General features: G+C 47.0%; 1 protein-coding gene across 2 annotated transcripts in view; it reads left to right on the forward strand.

The window, feature by feature from the left end:
- LOC110511734 (exostosin-1a) overlaps positions 1–20642 on the forward strand; it is a 77392-nt gene that overhangs the window by 42262 nt on the left and 14488 nt on the right. For both annotated transcript variants that reach the window (XM_090215866.1, XM_090215869.1), the window contains 4 exons: positions 3369–3462; positions 14832–14939; positions 15704–15823; positions 16325–16457. In XM_090215866.1, the coding sequence (XP_090071992.1) occupies positions 3369–3462; positions 14832–14939; positions 15704–15823; positions 16325–16457 (455 nt within the window). The remainder of the gene's footprint in view (positions 1–3368; positions 3463–14831; positions 14940–15703; positions 15824–16324; positions 16458–20642) is intronic.

Raw genomic sequence — 20642 nt, forward strand, 5'->3', positions numbered from 1 at the left:
CCAGACACTGAGCTATAGATCCAGACACTGAGCTATAGGTCCAGACACTGAGCTATAGGTCCAGACACTGAGCTATAGATCCAGACACTGAGCTATAGATCCAGACACTGAGCTATAGATCCAGACACTGAGCTATAAGTAGACACTGAGCTATAGGTCCAGACACTGAGCTATAGGTAGACACTGAGCTATAGATCCAGACACTGAGCTATAGATCCAGACACTGAGCTATAGATCCAGACACTGAGCTATAGATCCAGACACTGAGCTATAGGTTCAGACACTGATGACGTACGTATGGCCTCATCTATACATTATCGTTCTCTTGATGACGTACGTATGGCCTCATCTATACATTACCGTTCTCTTGATGACGTACGTATGGCCTCATCTATACATTGATTTCCTGTTAGTCCCATTCATCTCCAGATAGATAGGTCAGACTACCACATAGTGACTTCCTGTTAGTCCCATTCATCTCCAGATAGCTAGGTCAGACTACCACATAGTGACTTCCTGTTAGTCCATTCATCTCCAGATAGCTAGGTCAGACTACCACATAGTGACTTCCTGTTAGTCCATTCATCTTCCGATAGCTAGGTCAGACTACCACATAGTGACTTCCTGTTATAGGTCCAGACACTGAGCTATAGGTCCAGACACTGAGCAAAAGGTCAAGACACTGAGCTATAGATCCAGATACTGAGCTATAGGTTGACACTGAGCTATAGATCCAGACACTGAGCTATAGGTTGACACTGAGCTATAGATCCAGATACTGAGCTATAGGTTGACACTGAGCTATAGATCCAGACACTGAGCTATAGGTTCAGACACTGAGCTATAGGTTGACACTGAGCTATAGATCCAGATACTGAGCTATAGGTTGACACTGAGCTATAGATCCAGACACTGAGCTATAGGTCCAGACACTGAGCTATAGATCCAGACACTGAGCTATAGGTTGACACTGAGCTATAGGTTGACACTGAGCTATAGATCCAGACACTGAGCTATAGGTTGACACTGAGCTATAGATCCAGACACTGAGCTATAGATCCAGACACTGAGCTATAGATCCAGACACTGAGCTATAGATCCAGACACTGAGCTATAGATCCAGACACTGAGCTATAGATCCAGACACTGAGCTATAGATCCAGACACTGAGCTATAGGTTGACACTGAGCTATAGGTTGACACTGAGCTATAGATCCAGACACTGAGCTATAGGTTGACACTGAGCTATAGATCCAGACACTGAGCTATAGATCCAGACACTGAGCTATAGGTTGACACTGAGCTATAGGTCCAGACACTGAGCTATAGATCCAGACACTGAGCTATAGATCCAGACACTGAGCTATAGGTCCAGACACTGAGCTATAGGTCCAGACACTGAGCTATAGATCCAGACACTGAGCTATAGATCCAGACACTGAGCTATAGATCCAGACACTGAGCTATAAGTAGACACTGAGCTATAGGTCCAGACACTGAGCTATAGGTAGACACTGAGCTATAGATCCAGACACTGAGCTATAGATCCAGACACTGAGCTATAGATCCAGACACTGAGCTATAGATCCAGACACTGAGCTATAGGTTCAGACACTGATGACGTACGTATGGCCTCATCTATACATTATCGTTCTCTTGATGACGTACGTATGGCCTCATCTATACATTACCGTTCTCTTGATGACGTACGTATGGCCTCATCTATACATTACCCTGCGTCAGACCAGATGTCACCATGTGTCTATGGGACAGGATAGGTGAGGGCGTACAGTGCATGTAGTCCTCATGTTGATGGTAGACGTCTGATCTGTTAGAGCCACAGAGAAGGACAACACGCAGCTGGTTCTAGAACCATCTATCCCTGACAGCTCAGTTAGCAGTGATGGTTCGTACGGACGCCGTCAGGTCCTGCCATGAGTGCGATGTGATAAACAGCATGGGATTCTCCCTGCCAGGGGCCAGGAATGACTTCCTGTTTCATGTATCTGCTCTGTACGTAGGTCAGGCTTTCTTGGCTTGACTAGAGATCTCCGGGCTAGGTACGGCTTCATCAGGGTCCAATTACACAATAATTATCACTGTACAGGTTGTCCCACATCTGTCAAACGTCACTCTCATGCTTCCCGTAGTTTCTACTCATCTGATTGATGGGGAAGCTGATTCAACTCAGACTCATCGTGTGAACAAACTAACAGGATGTTTCTAAGGCAACTAGTAAACACAACAGGCTAGCTAGATAAACAGGACGTTGTTGGGCTGTGTGAACATAACTGTTGTTTCTACACGGCTGGGAAGACATCTCTGTACTAGTCTTATCTATCAGCTTACTGGGTTCCAAGACTAGAACTCATCAATCTATCAGCTTACTGGGTTCCAAGACGAGAACTCATCAATCTATCTATCTATCAGCTTACTGGGTTCCAAGACGAGAACTCATCAATCTATCAGCTTACTGGGTTCCAAGACGAGAACTCATCAATCTATCAGCTTACTGGGTTCCAAGACGAGAACTCATCAATCTATCAGCTTACTGAGTTCCAAGACGAGAACTCATCAATCTATCAGCTTACTGAGTTCCAAGACTAGAACTCATCAATCTATCTATCTATCAGCTTACTGGGTTCCAAGACGAGAACTCATCAATCTATCAACTTACTGGGTTCCAAGACTAGAACTCATCAATCTATCTATCAGCTTACTGGGTTCCAAGACGAGAACTCATCAATCTATCAGCTTACTGGGTTCCAAGACGAGAACTCATCAATCTATCTATCAGCTTACTGGGTTCCAAGACGAGAACTCATCAATCTATCTATCAGCTTACTGGGTTCCAAGACGAGAACTCATCAATCTATCAGTTTACTGGGTTCCAAGACTAGAACTCATCAATCTATCAGTTTACTGGGTTCCAAGACTAGAACTCATCTATCTATCAGCTTACTGTCACGTTCTGACCTCAGTTCCTTTGGTCAGGGCGTGAGTTGGGTGGGCAGTCTGTTTGTTTTTCTATGTTGGTTTTTGAGTTTGGCCTGGTATGGTTCTCAATCAGAGGCAGCTGTCAATTGTTGTCCCTGATTGAGAATCGTACTTAGCTAGCCTGGGTTTCAGTTTTTGGGTTGTGGGTGTTTGTCTTCCGTGTCAGTGTTTGTGATGCTGCACACAGTCACTGTTGTAAAGTCACTGTTGTGAAGTCACTGTCGTTAAGCCACTGTCGTGAAGTCACGTTAAGTCACTGTTGATACGTGTCTACTGAATGCCAGGTCATATTAACGTGTAAAGTCACTGTTGATACGTATCTACTGAATGCCAGATCATATTAACGTGTAACCCGTCTGTTCTGTCTTCAGACATGATTACAGAGAGATGCTTCACAACTCTACCTTCTGTCTGGTTCCCAGAGGACGACGCCTGGGATCCTTCCGCTTCCTGGAAGCACTGCAGGTACACACACACCATGCACACACACACACACACACACCATGCACACACACACACCATGTACACAAACACACACCATGTACACACACACACACCTTGTACACACACACACACACAACACGCACACACACACAACACGCACACACACACACACACACAACACGCACACACACACACACCCCGTACACACACACCACGTACACACACACACACCACGTACACACACACACACACACCACGCACACACACACACACACACACACACCACGTACACACACACACACACACACCACGTACACAACACGTACACACACACACCCCGTACACACACACACCCCGTACACACACACACCCCGTACACACACACACCCACACACTCTCTCTGTCCCGACCCCAGAAAGAGAGAGAGAGAGCAGCCTTCCTCTGTGTCTCTGTCCCGACCCCAGAGGGAGAGAGCAGCCTTCCTCTGTGTCTCTGTCCCGACCCCAGAGGCAGAGAGCAGCCTTCCTCTGTGTCTCTGTCCCGACCCCAGAGAGAGAGAGCAGCCTTCCTCTGTGTCTCTGTCCCGACCCCAGAGGCAGAGAGCAGCCTTCCTCTGTGTCTCTGTCCCGACCCCAGAGGGAGAGAGCAGCCTTCCTCTGTGTCTCTGTCCCGACCCCAGAGGGAGAGAGCAGCCTTCCTCTGTGTCTCTGTCCCGACCCCAGAGAGAGAGAGAGAGCAGCCTTCCTCTGTGTCTCTGTCCCGACCCCAGAGGGAGAGAGCAGCCTTCCTCTGTGTCTCTGTCCCGACCCCAGAGGGAGAGAGCAGACTTCCTCTGTGTCTCTGTCCCGACCCCAGAGGGAGAGAGGGAGAGAGCAGCCTTCCTCTGTGTCTCTGTCCCGACCCCAGAGGGAGAGAGGGAGAGAGCAGCCTTCCTCTGTGTCTCTGTCCCGACCCCAGAGGGAGAGAGGGAGAGAGCAGCCTTCCTCTGTGTCTCTGTCCCGACCCCAGAGGGAGAGAGGGAGAGAGCAGCCTTCCTCTGTGTCTCTGTCCCGACCCCAGAGGGAGAGAGCAGCCTTCCTCTGTGTCTCTGTCCTGACCCCAGAGGGAGAGAGCAGCCTTCCTCTGTGTCTCTGTCCCGACCCCAGAGGCAGAGAGCAGCCTTCCTCTGTGTCTCTGTCCCGACCCCAGAGGGAGAGAGCAGCCTTCCTCTGTGTCTCTGTCCCGACCCCAGAGGGAGAGAGCAGCCTTCCTCTGTGTCTCTGTCCCGACCCCAGAGGGAGAGAGCAGCCTTCCTCTGTGTCTCTGTCCCGACCCCAGAGGGAGAGAGCAGCCTTCCTCTGTGTCTCTGTCCCGACCCCAGAGGGAGAGAGGGAGAGAGCAGCCTTCCTCTGTGTCTCTGTCCCGACCCCAGAGGGAGAGAGCAGACTTCCTCTGTGTCTCAGCTTTCATCTACTGTCCCCATCTACTGTCCCCATGTAGATCACTATACTGTCTCCATCTACTGTCTCCATCTACTGTCTCCATATAGATCACTATACTGTCTCCATCTACTGTCTCCATCTACTGTCCCCATGTAGATCACTATACTGTCTCCATCTACTGTCTCCATCTACTGTCCCCATGTAGATCACTATACTGTGTCCATCTACTGTCTCCATCTACTGTCCCCATCTACTGTCCCCATGTAGATCACTATACTGTCTCCATCTACTGTCCCCATCTACTGTCCCCATGTAGATCACTATACTGTCTCCATCTACTGTCCCCATCTACTGTCCCCATGTAGATCACTATACTGTCCCCATCTACTGTCTCCATGTAGATCACTATACTGTCCCCATCTACTGTCTCCATCTACTGTCTCCATGTAGATCACTATACTGTCTCCATCTACTGTCTCCATCTACTGTCCCCATGTAGATCACTATACTGTCCCCATCTACTGTCCCCATCTAGATCACTATACTGTCCCCATCTACTGTCCCCATATAGATCACCATCTACTGTCCCCATATAGATCACCATCTACTGTCCCCATATAGATCACCATCTACTGTCCCCATATAGATCACCATCTACTGTCCCCATATAGATCACCATCTACTGTCCCCATATAGATCACCATCTACTGTCCCCATATAGATCACCATCTACTGTCCCCATATAGATCACCATCTACTGTCCCCATATAGATCACCATCTACTGTCTCCATCTACTGTCTCCATATAGATCACCATCTACTGTCCCCATATAGATCACCATCTACTGTCCCCATATATATCACCATCTACTGTCCCCATCTACTGTCCCCATATAGATCACCATCTACTGTCTCCGTATAGATCACCATCTACTGTCCCCATATAGATCACCATCTACTGTCCCCATATAGATCACCATCTACTGTCTCCATATAGATCACCATCTACTGTCTCCATATAGATAACCATCTACTGTCCCCATATAGATCACCATCTACTGTCTCCATCTACTGTCTCCATATAGATCACCATCTACTGTCCCCATATAGATCACCATCTACTGTCCCCATCTACTGTCCCCATATAGATCACCATCTACTGTCTCCGTATAGATCACCATCTACTGTCTCCATATAGATCACCATCTACTGTCCCCATATAGATAACCATCTACTGCCCCCATCTACTGTCTCCATATAGATCACCATCTACTGTCTCCATATAGATCACCATCTACTGTCTCCATATAGATCACCATCTACTGTCTCCATATAGATCACCATCTACTGTCCCCATATAGATCACCATCTACTGTCCCCATCTACTGTCCCAATATAGATCACCATCTACTGTCCCCATATAGATCCCCATCTACTGTCCCCATATAGATCACCATCTACTGTCCCCATATAGATCACCATCTACTGTCCCCATATAGATCACCATCTACTGTCCCCATATAGATCACCATCTACTGTCCCCATCTACTGTCCCCATATAGATCACCATCTACTGTCCCCATATAGATCACCATCTACTGTCTCCATATGATCACCATCTACTGTCTCCATATAGATCACCATCTACTGTCTCCATATAGATCACCATCTACTGTCCCCATATAGATCACCATCTACTGTCTCCATATAGATCACCATCTACTGTCTCCATATAGATCACCATCTACTGTCTCCATATAGATCACCATCTACTGTCCCCATATAGATCACCATCTACTGTCTCCATATAGATCACCATCTACTGTCCCCATATAGATCACCATCTACTGTCTCCATATAGATCACCATCTACTGTCCCCATATAGATCACCATATACTGTCTCCATATAGATCACCATCTACTGTCCCCATATAGATCACCATCTACTGTCCCCATATAGATCACCATCTACTGTCCCCATATAGATCACCATCTACTGTCCCCATCTACTGTCCCCATATAGATCACCATCTACTGTCCCCATATAGATCACCATCTACTGTCTCCATATAGATCACCATCTACTGTCTCCATATAGATCACCATCTACTGTCTCCATATAGATCACCATCTACTGTCTCCATATAGATCACCATCTACTGTCCCCATATAGATCACCATCTACTGTCCCCATATAGATCACCATCTACTGTCTCCATATATATCACCATCTACTGTCTCCATATAGATCACCATCTACTGTTCCCATATAGATCACCATCTACTGTTCCCATATAGATCACCATCTACTGTTCCCATATAGATCACCATCTACTGTCTCCATATAGATCACCATCTACTGTCTCCATATAGATCACCATCTACTGTCTCCATATAGATCACCATCTACTGTCTCCATATAGATCACCATCTACAGTCCCCATATAGATCACCATCTACTGCCCCCATCTACTGTCTCCATATAGATCACCATCTACTGTCTCCATATAGATCACCATCTACTGTCTCCATATAGATCTCCATCTACTGTTCCCATATAGATCAGCATCTACTGTTCCCATATAGATCACCATCTACTGTCCCCATATAGATCACCATCTACTGTCTCCATATAGATCACCATCTACTGTCCCCATATAGATCACCATCTACTGTCCCCATATAGATCACCATCTACTGACTCCATATAGATCACCATCTACTGTTCCCATATAGATCACCATCTACTGTCCCCATCTACGGTCTCCATATAGAGCACCATCTACTGTCCCATGTAGATCACCATCTACTGTCTCCATATAGATCACCATCTACTGTCTCCATATAGATCACCATCTACTGTCCTCATATATATCACCATCTACTGTCCCCATCTACTGTCCCCATATAGATCACCATCTACTGTCCCCATATAGATAGATCACCATCTACTGCCCCCATCTACTGTCTCCATATAGATCACCATCTACTGTCTCCATATAGATCACCATCTACTGTCCCCATATAGATAACCATCTACTGCCCCCATCTACTGTCTCCATATAGATCACCATCTACTGTCTCCATATAGATCACCATCTACTGTCCCCATATAGATCATCATCTACTGTCCCCATATAGATCACCATCTACTGTCCCCATATAGATCACCATCTGTCCCCATATAGATCACCATCTACTGTCCCCATGTAGATCACCATCTACTGTCCCCATCTACGGTCACCATCTACTGTCCCCATCTACGGTCTCCATATAGATCACCATCTACTGTCCCCATGTAGATCACCATCTACTGTCTCCATCTACTGTCCCCATGTAGATCACCATTCACTGTCTCCATCTACTGTCTCCATATAGATCACCATCTACTGTCCCCATATAGATCACCATCTACTGTCCCCATCTACTGTCTCCATATAGATCACCATCTACTGTCCCCATGTAGATCACCATCTACTGTCTCCATCTACTGTCCCCATATAGATCACCATCTACTGTTCCCATCTACTGTCTCCATATAGATCACCATCTACTGTCCCCATATACAGTACCAGTCAAAGTTTGGACACACCTACTCATTCAAGGGCTTTTCTTAATTTTTTACTATTTTCTACATTTTAGAATAATTGTGAAGACATCAAAACTATGAAATAACACATATGGGATCATGTAGTAACCAAAAAAGTGTTAAACAAATTTTATTTGCCTTAATGACAGCTTTGCACACTCTTGGCATTCTCTCAACCAGCTTCATGAGGTAGTCACCTGGAATGCATTTCAATTAACAGGTGTGCCTTGTTCAAAGTTCATTTGTGGAATATCTTTCCTTCTTAAAGTGTTTGAGCCAATCAGTTGTGTTTATGACAAGGTAGGAGGGGTATACAGAAGATAGCCCTATTTGGTAAAAGACCCAAGTCCATATTATGGCAAGAACAGCTTAAATAAGCAAAGAGAAACGACAGTCCATCGTTACTTAAGACACAAATGTCAGTCTATCCGGAGAATTTCAAGATCTTTGAAAGTTTCTTCAAGTGTAGTCGCAAAAAACCATCAAGCGCTATGATGAAACTGGTTCTCATGAGGACCGCCTCAGGAAATGAAGAACCAGACCAATAAGGAGAGTGATGGAGTGCTGCATCAGATGACCTGGCCTCCACAATCATGGAGCCTCTATTTGGACACAGAGACAGTGGAGCACAGAGAGTGACACACACACACACACACACCCACACACACACACGCGCAAACAAATGAATTTGCATACACATTTACACATTCTAATAGGCTCAAATGAAACATTTACCATTTTACTTTAGTCACAATTACAACAACAATTTGAGCAATTTGAGTCCTTGGCAGTGGAATTAATTAGGCTATTTTAATGACTAGAGTTCACAGGTCATGTCTTGCTGTGCGGCGCGTGAATAAAATGGTCTATCTGCTCTTACAGCTGAAAGGGAAGTAGAAAGATCTGCTGAAGAAACCGACGTCCAGATGGCGCAGCGTGTTTTAAAGCCCCAAACCACTGATCACATGTCCGGGATGATTTCTTTGTTGTTTTTGCTGACGATAATTTGCATTATTAGATGGTTCGGCAGACTGCATTAGTGTCATTAGTACTGACATCAGGGACACGCTGCTTTGACTTCCTCTTGTCCTCATGGAACTAGACACAATACTAGTGGTGTCCTGTCCTGTCCTCATGGAACCAGACACAATACTAGTGGTGTCCTGTCCTCATGGAACTAGACACAATACTAGTTGTGTCCTGTCCTGTCCTCATGGAACCAGACACAATACTAGTGATGTCCTGTCCTCATGGAACCAGACACAATACTAGTGGTGTCCTGTCCTCATGGAACCAGACACAATACTAGTGGTGTCCTGTCCTGTCCTCATGGAACCAGACACAATACTAGTGGTGTCCTGTCCTGTCCTCATGGAACCAGACACAATACTAGTGGTGTCCTGTCCTGTCCTCATGGAACTAGACACAATACTAGTGGTGTCCTGTCCTCATGGAACCAGACACAATACTAGTGGTGTCCTGTCCTCATGGAACTAGACACAATACTAGTGGTGTCCTGTCCTCATGGAACCTGACACAATACTAGTGGTGTCCTGTCCTCATGGAACCAGACACAATACTAGTGGTGTCCTGTCCTCATGGAGCCAGACACAATACTAGTGGTGTCCTGTCCTGTCATCATGGAACTAGACACAATACTAGTGGTGTCCTGTCCTCATGGAACTAGTCACAATACTAGTGGTGTCCTGTCCTGTCCTCATGGAACTAGACACAATACTAGTGGTGTCCTGTCCTCATGGAACCAGACACAATACTAGTGGTGTCCTGTCCTGTCCTCATGGAACCAGACACAATACTAGTGGTGTCCTGTCCTGTCCTCATGGAACCAGACACAATACTAGTGGTGTCCTGTCCTGTCCTCATGGAACTAGACACAATACTAGTGGTGTCCTGTCCTGTCCTCATGGAACTAGACACAATACTAGTGGTGTCCTGTCCTCATGGAACCAGACACAATACTAGTGGTGTCCTGTCCTGTCCTCATGGAACCAGACACAATACTAGTGGTGTCCTGTCCTCATGGAACCAGACACAATACTAGTGGTGTCCTGTCCTCATGGAACCAGACACAATACTAGTGATGTCCTGTCCTGTCCTGTCCTCATGGAACTAGACACAATACTAGTGGTGTCCTGTCCTGTCCTCATGGAACTAGACACAATACTAGTGGTGTCCTGTCCTCATGGAACTAGTCACAATACTAGTGGTGTCCTGTCCTCATGTAACCAGACACAATACTAGTGGTGTCCTGTCCTCATGGAACTAGACACAATACTAGTGGTGTCCTGTCCTCATGGAACCAGACACAATACTAGTGATGTCCTGTCCTGTCCTGTCCTCATGGAACTAGACACAATACTAGTGGTGTCCTGTCCTGTCCTCATGGAACTAGACACAATACTAGTGGTGTCCTGTCCTCATGGAACTAGTCACAATACTAGTGGTGTCCTGTCCTCATGTAACCAGACACAATACTAGTGGTGTCCTGTCCTGTCCTCATGGAACTAGACACAATACTAGTGGTGTCCTGTCCTCATGGAACTAGTCACAATACTAGTGGTGTCCTGTCCTCATGGAACCAGACACAATACTAGTGGTGTCCTGTCCTCATGGAACCAGACACAATACTAGTGGTGTCCTGTCCTGTCCTCATGGAACTAGTCACAATACTAGTGGTGTCCTGTCCTGTCCTCATGGAACCAGACACAATACTAGTGGTGTCCTGTCCTCATGGAACTAGACACAATACTAGTGGTGTCCTGTCCTGTCCTCATGGAGCCAGACACAATACTAGTGGTGTCCTGTCCTGTCCTCATGGAACCAGACACAATACTAGTGGTGTCCTGTCCTGTCCTCATGGAGCCAGACACAATACTAGTGGTGTCCTGTCCTGTCCTCATGGAACCAGACACAATACTAGTGGTGTCCTGTCCTGTCCTCATGGAACTAGACACAATACTAGTGGTGTCCTGTCCTCATGGAACCAGACACAATACTAATGATGTCCTGTCCTGTCCTCATGGAGCCAGACACAATACTAGTTAGTGGTGTCCTGTCCTGTCCTCATGGAGCCAGACACAATACTAGTGGTGTCCTGTCCTGTCCTCATGGAACTAGACACAATACTAGTGATGTCCTGTCCTCATGGAACCAGACACAATACTAGTGATGTCCTGTCCTCATGGAACTAGACACAATACTAGTGGTGTCCTGTCCTGTCCTCATGGAACCAGACACAATACTAGTGGTGTCCTGTCCTGTCCTCATGGAACCAGACACAATACTAGTGATGTCCTGTCCTCATGGAACCAGACACAATACTAGTGGTGTCCTGTCCTGTCCTCATGGAACCAGACACAATACTAGTGGTGTCCTGTCCTGTCCTCATGGAACCAGACACAATACTAGTGATGTCCTGTCCTCATGGAACCAGACACAATACTAGTGGTGTCCTGTCCTGTCCTCATGGAACCAGACACAATACTAGTGGTGTCCTGTTCTGTCCTCATGGAACCAGACACAATACTAGTGGTGTCCTGTCCTGTCCTCATGGAACCAGACACAATACTAGTGGTGTCCTGTTCTGTCCTCATGGAACCAGACACAATACTAGTGATGTCCTGACCTCATCATTGTGTTAGAGAATAGGGTTGACACAAGCACCATAATACACTATTAGACCTAAACTAGGATTTCACCTGCAGTGTGGAGACTAAACTATGATTTCACCTGCAGTGTGGAGACTAAACCAGGATTTCACCTGCAGTGTGGAGACTAACCCAGGATTTCACCTGCAGTGTGGAGACTAAACCAGGATTTCTCCTGCAGTATGGAGACTAAACCAGGATTTCACCTGCAGTGTGGAGACTAACCCAGGATTTCACCTGCAGTGTGGAGACTAACCCAGGATTTCACCTGCAGTGTGGAGACTAACCCAGGATTTCTCCTGCAGTGTGGAGACTAAACTAGGATTTCACCTGCAGTGTGGAGACTAAACTAGGATTTCTCCTGCAGTATGGAGACTAAACCAGGATTTCACCTGCAGTGTGGAGACTAACCCAGGATTTCACCTGCAGTGTGGAGACTAACCCAGGATTTCACCTGCAGTGTGGAGACTAAACCAGGATTTCACCTGCAGTGTGGAGACTAAACTAGGATTTCACCTGCAGTTTGGAGACTAAACTAGGATTTCAGTGAACTGCCAGAATGTGTGTACACCCTCAGTCCCAACATTACAAAACCACAGACGAAGCCTAGAGTCAGTCAGGCTTTGTCACGGAGTTTGACAGATTATGGGGTGTGGATGGGGGGAAGAGAGTGAACATTGGCATTCAGGCTCTTAAGTAGACAGAATTACAGCAGAAGACATGTTGAAGCACTTGACACAACTGGGTTAGTTGTAAAGCAGAAGGCTGAGGAAATGAATCCCTTGACTACAGTCCGCACCAGTGACCCGACAGGGAACAGTCATGGTGACCCGACAGGGAACAGTCCGCACCAGTGACCCGACAGGTAACAGTCCGCACCAGTGACCCGACAGGGAACAGTCCGCACCAGTGACCCGACAGGGAACAGTCCTCACCAGTGACCCGACAGGGAACAGTCCACACCAGTGACCCGACAGGAAACAGTCCACACCAGTGACCCGACAGGAAACAGTCCACACCAGTGACCCGACAGGGAAGAGTCCGCACCAGTGACCCGACAGGGAACAGTCCACACCAGTGACCTGACAGGAACAGTCATCGTGACCCGACAGGGAAGAGTCCGCACCAGTGACCCGACAGGGAACAGTCCGCACCAGTGACCCGACAGGGAACAATCCGCACCAGTGACCCGACAGGGAACAGTCCTCACCAGTGACCCGACAGGGAACAGTCCGCACCAGTGACCCGACAGGGAACAGTCCGCACCAGTGACCCGACAGACAGGGAACGGTCATCGTGACCCGACAGGAACGGTCATCGTGACCCGACAGGGACAGTCATCGTGACCTGAAAGGAACGGTCATCGTGACCCGACGGGAACAGTCATCGTGACCTGAAAGGAACAGTCATCGTGACCCGACGGGACCAGTCATGGTGACCCGACAGGAACAGTCATCGTGACCTGACGGGAACAGTCATCGTGACGAGACAGGGAACAGTCCACACCAGTGACCCGACAGGGAAGAGTCCTCACCAGTGACCCGACAGGGAACAGTCCGCACCAGTGACCCGACAGGGAACAGTACGCACCAGTGACCCGACAGGGAACAGTCCGCACCAGTGACCCGACAGACAGGGAACAGTCCGCACCAGTGACCCGACAGGGAACAGTCCGCACCAGTGACCCGACAGACAGGGAACAGTCTGCACCAGTGACCCGACAGGGAACAGTCCGCACCAGTGACCCGACAGGGAACAGTCCGCACCAGTGACCTGACAGGGAACAGTCCGCACCAGTGACCCGACAGGGAACAGTCCGCACCAGTGACCCGACAGACAGGGAACGGTCATCGTGACCCGACAGGGACGGTCATCGTGACCCGACAGGGACGGTCATCGTGACCTGAAAGGAACAGTCATCGTGACCTGAAAGGAACAGTCATCGTGACCTGACGGGAACAGTCACCGTGACCTGACGGGAACAGTCATCGTGACCCGACGAGAACAGTCATCGTGACCTGAAAGGAACAGTCATCGTGACCTGACAGGACTGGATATCTCCATTAGAGGAGATCACACAGAGTATCATGTCAACAACAAGCCTATTTCTTCCAAACAACCTTTCTCTTTTAAACTGGATCTCATGAAGAAAAAAAACAGATCAATGTAATTGTACTTAGTGGCAATAACTGTCAACATCTAAACCCTGAAAGAAGATAGAAGGTAGTAAAGGCTAAACTGGACTACAGGGCACAGACAGTAAACCAAGACAGAGAGGGTACTCAGTGTAAGCACAAAGCACATATAGCGCCCTCTGAAAGTATTCAGACCCCTTGACTTTTTCCACATTTTGCCCATGTCAACTCCTCTGGGGCTAGCCCCTAGATTACACATCGACACATCAACTCCTCTAGATTACACACCAACTCCTCTGGGCTACCCCCTAGATTACACAACAACTTCTCAGATTACACACCAACGCCTCAGATTACACACTTTTATTTATTTTACCTTAATTTAACTAGGCAAGTCAGTTAAGAACAAATTCTTATTTTCAATGACGGTCTAGGAACAGTGGGTTAACTGCCTGTTCAGGGACAGAACGACAGATTTGTACCTTGTCAGCTCAGGGGGTTTGAACTTGCAACCTTCCAGGTTACTAGTCCAACGCTCTAACCACTAGGCTACCCTGCCTGTGTGTCGGCCTGCAGGCTGCCTGTGTACCTGTGATACTCAGTAACGGCTGGGAGATGCCCTTCTCTGAGATCATCCACTGGAACACAGCAGCTGTGATCGGGGACGAACGACTGCTACTTCAGGTGACGTAGATATTTTAACCCTGTGTTCACCAGGTAACGTTGGCTGAGAGACAACACATTCTTATTTTTTATATTTTTTTAATATTTGTGATCAGTTCCACCAGTATGTTAGAATGGTCTATTTGACTGAATGGTCTATTTGACTGAATGGTCTGTTTGACTGAATGGTCTATTTGACTGAATGGTCTGTTTGACTGAATGGTCCATTTGACTGAATGGTCCATTTGACTGAATGGTCCATTTGACTGAATGGTCCATTTGACTGAATGGTCTATTTGACTGAATGGTTTATTTGACTGAATGGTCTATTTGACTGAATGGTCTGTTTAACTGAATGGTCTATTTAACTGAATGGTCTATTTAACTGAATGGTCTATTTGACTGAATGGTCTATTTGACTGAATGGTCTATTTGACTGAATGGTCTATTTGACTGAATGGTCTATTTGACTGAATGGTCTGTTTGACTGAATGGTCTATTTGACTGAATGGTCTGTTTGACTGAATGGTCCATTTGACTGAATGGTCTGTTTAACTGAATGGTCTATTTAACTGAATGGTCTATTTAACTGAATGGTCTATTTGACTGAATGGTCTATTTGACTGAATGGTCTATTTGACTGAATGGTCTATTTGACTGAATGGTCCGTTTGACTGAATGGTCTATTTAACTGAATGGTCCATTTAACATGTCCAGTGTCTCTGACTGTTTGATTGACAGATCACGTCACTGTATTCGTTCTGACTGTAGTTCTGTTGTTCCAGATTCCGTCTACGGTGCGTTCCATTCACCGGGACAACATCTTGTCTCTCAGACAGCAGACCCAGTTCCTGTGGGAGGCCTACTTCTCTTCTGTAGAGAGGATAGTACTCACAACACTAGAGGTAAGAGGACCGTATACTGCTGCTACTATTATTACTACCACTACTACTACTACTGCTGCTACTACTACTACTACTGCTACTACTACTACTGCTACTACTACTACTACTACTGCTGCTACTGAGGTAAGAGGACCGTATACTACTACTACTACTACTATTATTACTATTACTACTTCTACTACTATTACTACAACTACTACTACTATTTCTACCACTACTACCACTACTACTACTACCACTACTAGTACTATTACTACCACTACTACTACTACCACTTCTAGTACTATTACTACCACTACTACTACTACCACCACTACTACTACCACTACTACTAGTAGTAGTAACAGGTGTTTGTCAGAGAGCTACTCAGAAGCCTTCTTGGCCGTAGCTCTGCTTGGGTGCCTCGTGAGGGTTCAGGTAATCCTCGACCAGTGAATTGTCTCGTTAGCAGCTTTGATTATTACTGTTGTTGACTTGACTCTGTTTCTCTCCCTGCACCAGATCATCCATGACCGGGTGCTCCAGCATGCAGCCCGTAGTAACCTGATGTGGAACAGTCTTCCCGGAGGTCTCTACTCCCTGCCTCAGTACTCCTCATACCTGGGGGACTTCCCTTTCCACTATGCAAAGCTAGGTGAGTCCTGCCACGATCTTCAGATAGATCTCAAATGTGCATCAAAGTTCATCCATGTGGATGGTCATGAATTTGGTTTTCCGGGCATTACGACAGGGTAAAACAAGGTTCTATTTTAGGCCCTGTTCAGTTCACCATTTAAATATCCTATCTGGTAGACTTCCCCGTTCGCCAAAGCCAGGTGAGTCCTGCAACGATCTTCAGATAGATGAACTTTGATGCACATTTGAGATCTATGTGGATGGTCATGAATTTGGTTTTCCGGGCATTACGACAGGGGTACCGCAAGGTTCTATTTTAGGCCCTGTTCAGTTCACCATTTAAATCTCCTATCTGGTAGACTTCCCCGCTCGCCAAAGCTAGGTGAGTCCTGCAACGATCTTCAGATAGATGAACTTTGATGCACATTTGAGATCTATGTGGATGGTCATGAATTTGGTTCTCCGGGCATTACGACAGGGGTACCGCAAGGTTCTATTTTAGGCTCTGTTCAGTTCACCATTTAAATCTCCTATCTGGTAGACTTCCCCGTTCGCCAAAGCCAGGTGAGTCCTACTGTAACATAACGTGTGGTGTTGTTCCACGAGCATCTACATGCTTGTAATTGCTCAGATCTTCCACTACGCCAAGCTACATGTCGGTGAGTCTTGTAACCATCTGTTAAAGAGAACCCAGAACGTTAACGCGGATGGTTGTAAAATCTGGTTTCCAGGACATTACAAAAGAGTGTACCACAAGGTTCTATTTTAGGCCCAGTCCTTTTACCATTTCTATAAATGACATTGGTAAAACGGGGGAGCGAAATGTAGCTTCATCTGTATTTAATTTTTTTTATTTTTATTTCACCTTTATTTAACCAGGTAGGCAAGTTGAGAACAAGTTCTCATTTACAACTGCGACCTGGCCAAGATAAAGCAAAGCAGTTCGACACATACAACGACACAGAGTTACACATGGAATAAACAAAACGTACAGTCAATAACACTGATTGTTGATGATACTCTTCTACATTCATGTGCTCCCTTATGAAGATGCATATCACATCCGTTAGCAATATTGTGTGTTCGTTGTATATAGTGGGAAGTCACATATCAGCCTACTACCATACACTTGTGGAATAATCTCCAAAGGTCTCTCAAAAGTGGATGGTTTGGTGTCCAGGGGTAATTCAGACGGCTGGATGAGGTCCTTCAAAGTGGATGATTTGGTGTCCAGGGTAATTCAGACGACTGGATGAGGTCCTTCAAAGTGGATGATTTGGTGTCCAGGGTAATTCAGATGGCTGGATGAGGACCTTCAAAGTTGATGGTTTGGTGTCCAGGGTAATTCAGATGGCTGGATGAGGACCTTCAAAGTGGATGATTTGGTGTCCAGGGTAATTCAGATGGCTGGATGAGGACCTTCAAAGTGGATGATTTGGTGTCCAGGGGTAATTCAGATGGCTGGATGAGGACCTTCAAAGTGGATGATACGGTGTCCAGGGGTAATTCAGACGGCTGGATGAGGTCCTTCAAAGTGGATGATTTGGTGTCCAGGGTTAATTCAGACGGCTGGATGAGGTCCTTCAAAGTGGATGATTTGGTGTCCAGGGGTAATTCAGACGGCTGGATGAGGTCCTTCAAAGTGGATGGTTTGGTGTCCAGGGGTAATTGAGACGGCTGGATGAGGTCCTTCAAAGTGGATGGTTTGGTGTCCAGGGGTAATTGAGATGGCTGGATGAGGTCCTTCAAAGTGGATGATTTGGTGTCCGAGGGTAATTCAGACGGCTGGATGAGGACCTTCAAAGTGGATGATTTGGTGTCCAGGGGTAATTCAGACGGCTGGATGAGGACCTTCAAAGTGGATGATACGGTGTCCAGGGGTAATTCAGACGGCTGGATGAGGACCTTCAAAGTGGATGATTTGGTGTCCAGGGGTAATTCAGACGGCTGGATGAGGACCTTCAAAGTGGATGGTACGGTGTCCGAGGGTAATTCAGACGGCTGGATGAGGTCCTTCAAAGTGGATGATTTGGTGTCCAGGGGTAATTCAGACGGCTGGATGAGGACCTTCAAAGTGGATGATTTGGTGTCCAGGGGTAATTCAGACGGCTGGATGAGGACCTTCAAAGTGGATGATTTGGTGTCCAGGGGTAATTCAGACGGCTGGATGAGGACCTTCAAAGTGGATGATTTGGTGTCCAGGGGTAATTCAGACGGCTGGATGATGACCTTCAAAGTGGATGATTTGGTGTCCAGGGGTAATTCAGACGTCTGGATGAGGTCCTTCAAAGTGGATGATTTGGTGTCCAGGGGTAATTCAGACGGCTGGATGAGGTCCTTCAAAGTGGATGATTTGGTGTCCAGGGGTAATTCAGACGGCTGGATGAGGTCCTTCAAAGTGGATGATTTGGTGTCCAGGGGTAATTCAGACGGCTGGATGAGGTCCTTCAAAGTGGATGATTTGGTGTCCAGGGGTAATTCAGACGGCTGGATGAGGTCCTTCAAAGTGGATGATTTGGTGTCCAGGGGTAATTCAGACGGCTGGATGAGGTCCTTCAAAGTGGATGATTTGGTGTCCAGGGGTAATTCAGACGGCTGGATGAGGTCCTTCAAAGTGGATGATTTGGTGTCCAGGGGTAATTCAGACGGCTGGATGAGGTCCTTCAAAGTGGATGATTTGGTGTCCAGGGGTAATTCAGACGGCTGGATGAGGTCCTTCAAAGTGGATGATTTGGTGTCCAGGGGTAATTCAGACGGCTGGATGAGGTCCTTCAAAGTGGATGATTTGGTGTCCAGGGTAATTCAGACGGCTGGATGAGGACCTTCAAAGTGGATGATACGGTGTCCAGGGTAATTCAGATGGCTGGATGAGGTCCTTCAAAGTGGATGATTTGGTGTCCAGGGTAATTCAGACGGCTGGATGAGGTCCTTCAAAGTGGATGATTTGGTGTCCAGGGGTAATTCAGACGGCTGGATGAGGTCCTTCAAAGTGGATGAATTGGTGTCCAGGGGTAATTCAGACGGCTGGATGAGGTCCTTCAAAGTGGATGATTTGGTGTCCAGTGGTAATTCAGACGGCTGGATGAGGTCCTTCAAAGTGGATGATTTGGTGTCCAGGGGTAATTCAGATGGCTGGATGAGGTCCTTCAAAGTGGATGATTTGGTGTCCAGGGGTAATTCAGACGGCTGGATGAGGTCCTTCAAAGTGGATGATTTGGTGTCCAGGGGTAATTCAGACGGCTGGATGAGGTCCTTCAAAGTGGATGATTTGGTGTCCAGGGGTAATTCAGACGGCTGGATGAGGTCCTTCAAAGTGGATGATTTGGTGTCCAGGGTAATTCAGACGGCTGGATGAGGACCTTCAAAGTGGATGATACGGTGTCCAGGGTAATTCAGATGGCTGGATGAGGTCCTTCAAAGTGGATGATTTGGTGTCCAGGGGTAATTCAGACGGCTGGATGAGGTCCTTCAAAGTGGATGATTTGGTGTCCAGGGGTAATTGAGACGGCTGGATGAGGTCCTTCAAAGTGGATGGTTTGGTGTCCAGGGGTAATTGAGATGGCTGGATGAGGTCCTTCAAAGTGGATGATTTGGTGTCCGAGGGTAATTCAGACGGCTGGATGAGGACCTTCAAAGTGGATGATTTGGTGTCCAGGGGTAATTCAGACGGCTGGATGAGGACCTTCAAAGTGGATGATACGGTGTCCAGGGGTAATTCAGACGGCTGGATGAGGACCTTCAAAGTGGATGATTTGGTGTCCAGGGGTAATTCAGACGGCTGGATGAGGACCTTCAAAGTGGATGGTACGGTGTCCGAGGGTAATTCAGACGGCTGGATGAGGTCCTTCAAAGTGGATGATTTGGTGTCCAGGGGTAATTCAGACGGCTGGATGAGGACCTTCAAAGTGGATGATTTGGTGTCCAGGGGTAATTCAGACGGCTGGATGAGGACCTTCAAAGTGGATGATTTGGTGTCCAGGGGTAATTCAGACGGCTGGATGAGGACCTTCAAAGTGGATGATTTGGTGTCCAGGGGTAATTCAGACGGCTGGATGATGACCTTCAAAGTGGATGATTTGGTGTCCAGGGGTAATTCAGACGTCTGGATGAGGTCCTTCAAAGTGGATGATTTGGTGTCCAGGGGTAATTCAGACGGCTGGATGAGGTCCTTCAAAGTGGATGATTTGGTGTCCAGGGGTAATTC

The sequence above is a fragment of the Oncorhynchus mykiss genome, chromosome 2 (assembly GCF_057628025.1).
Source record: "Oncorhynchus mykiss isolate SJ-2025 chromosome 2, ASM5762802v1, whole genome shotgun sequence".
NCBI lineage: Eukaryota > Metazoa > Chordata > Actinopteri > Salmoniformes > Salmonidae > Oncorhynchus > Oncorhynchus mykiss.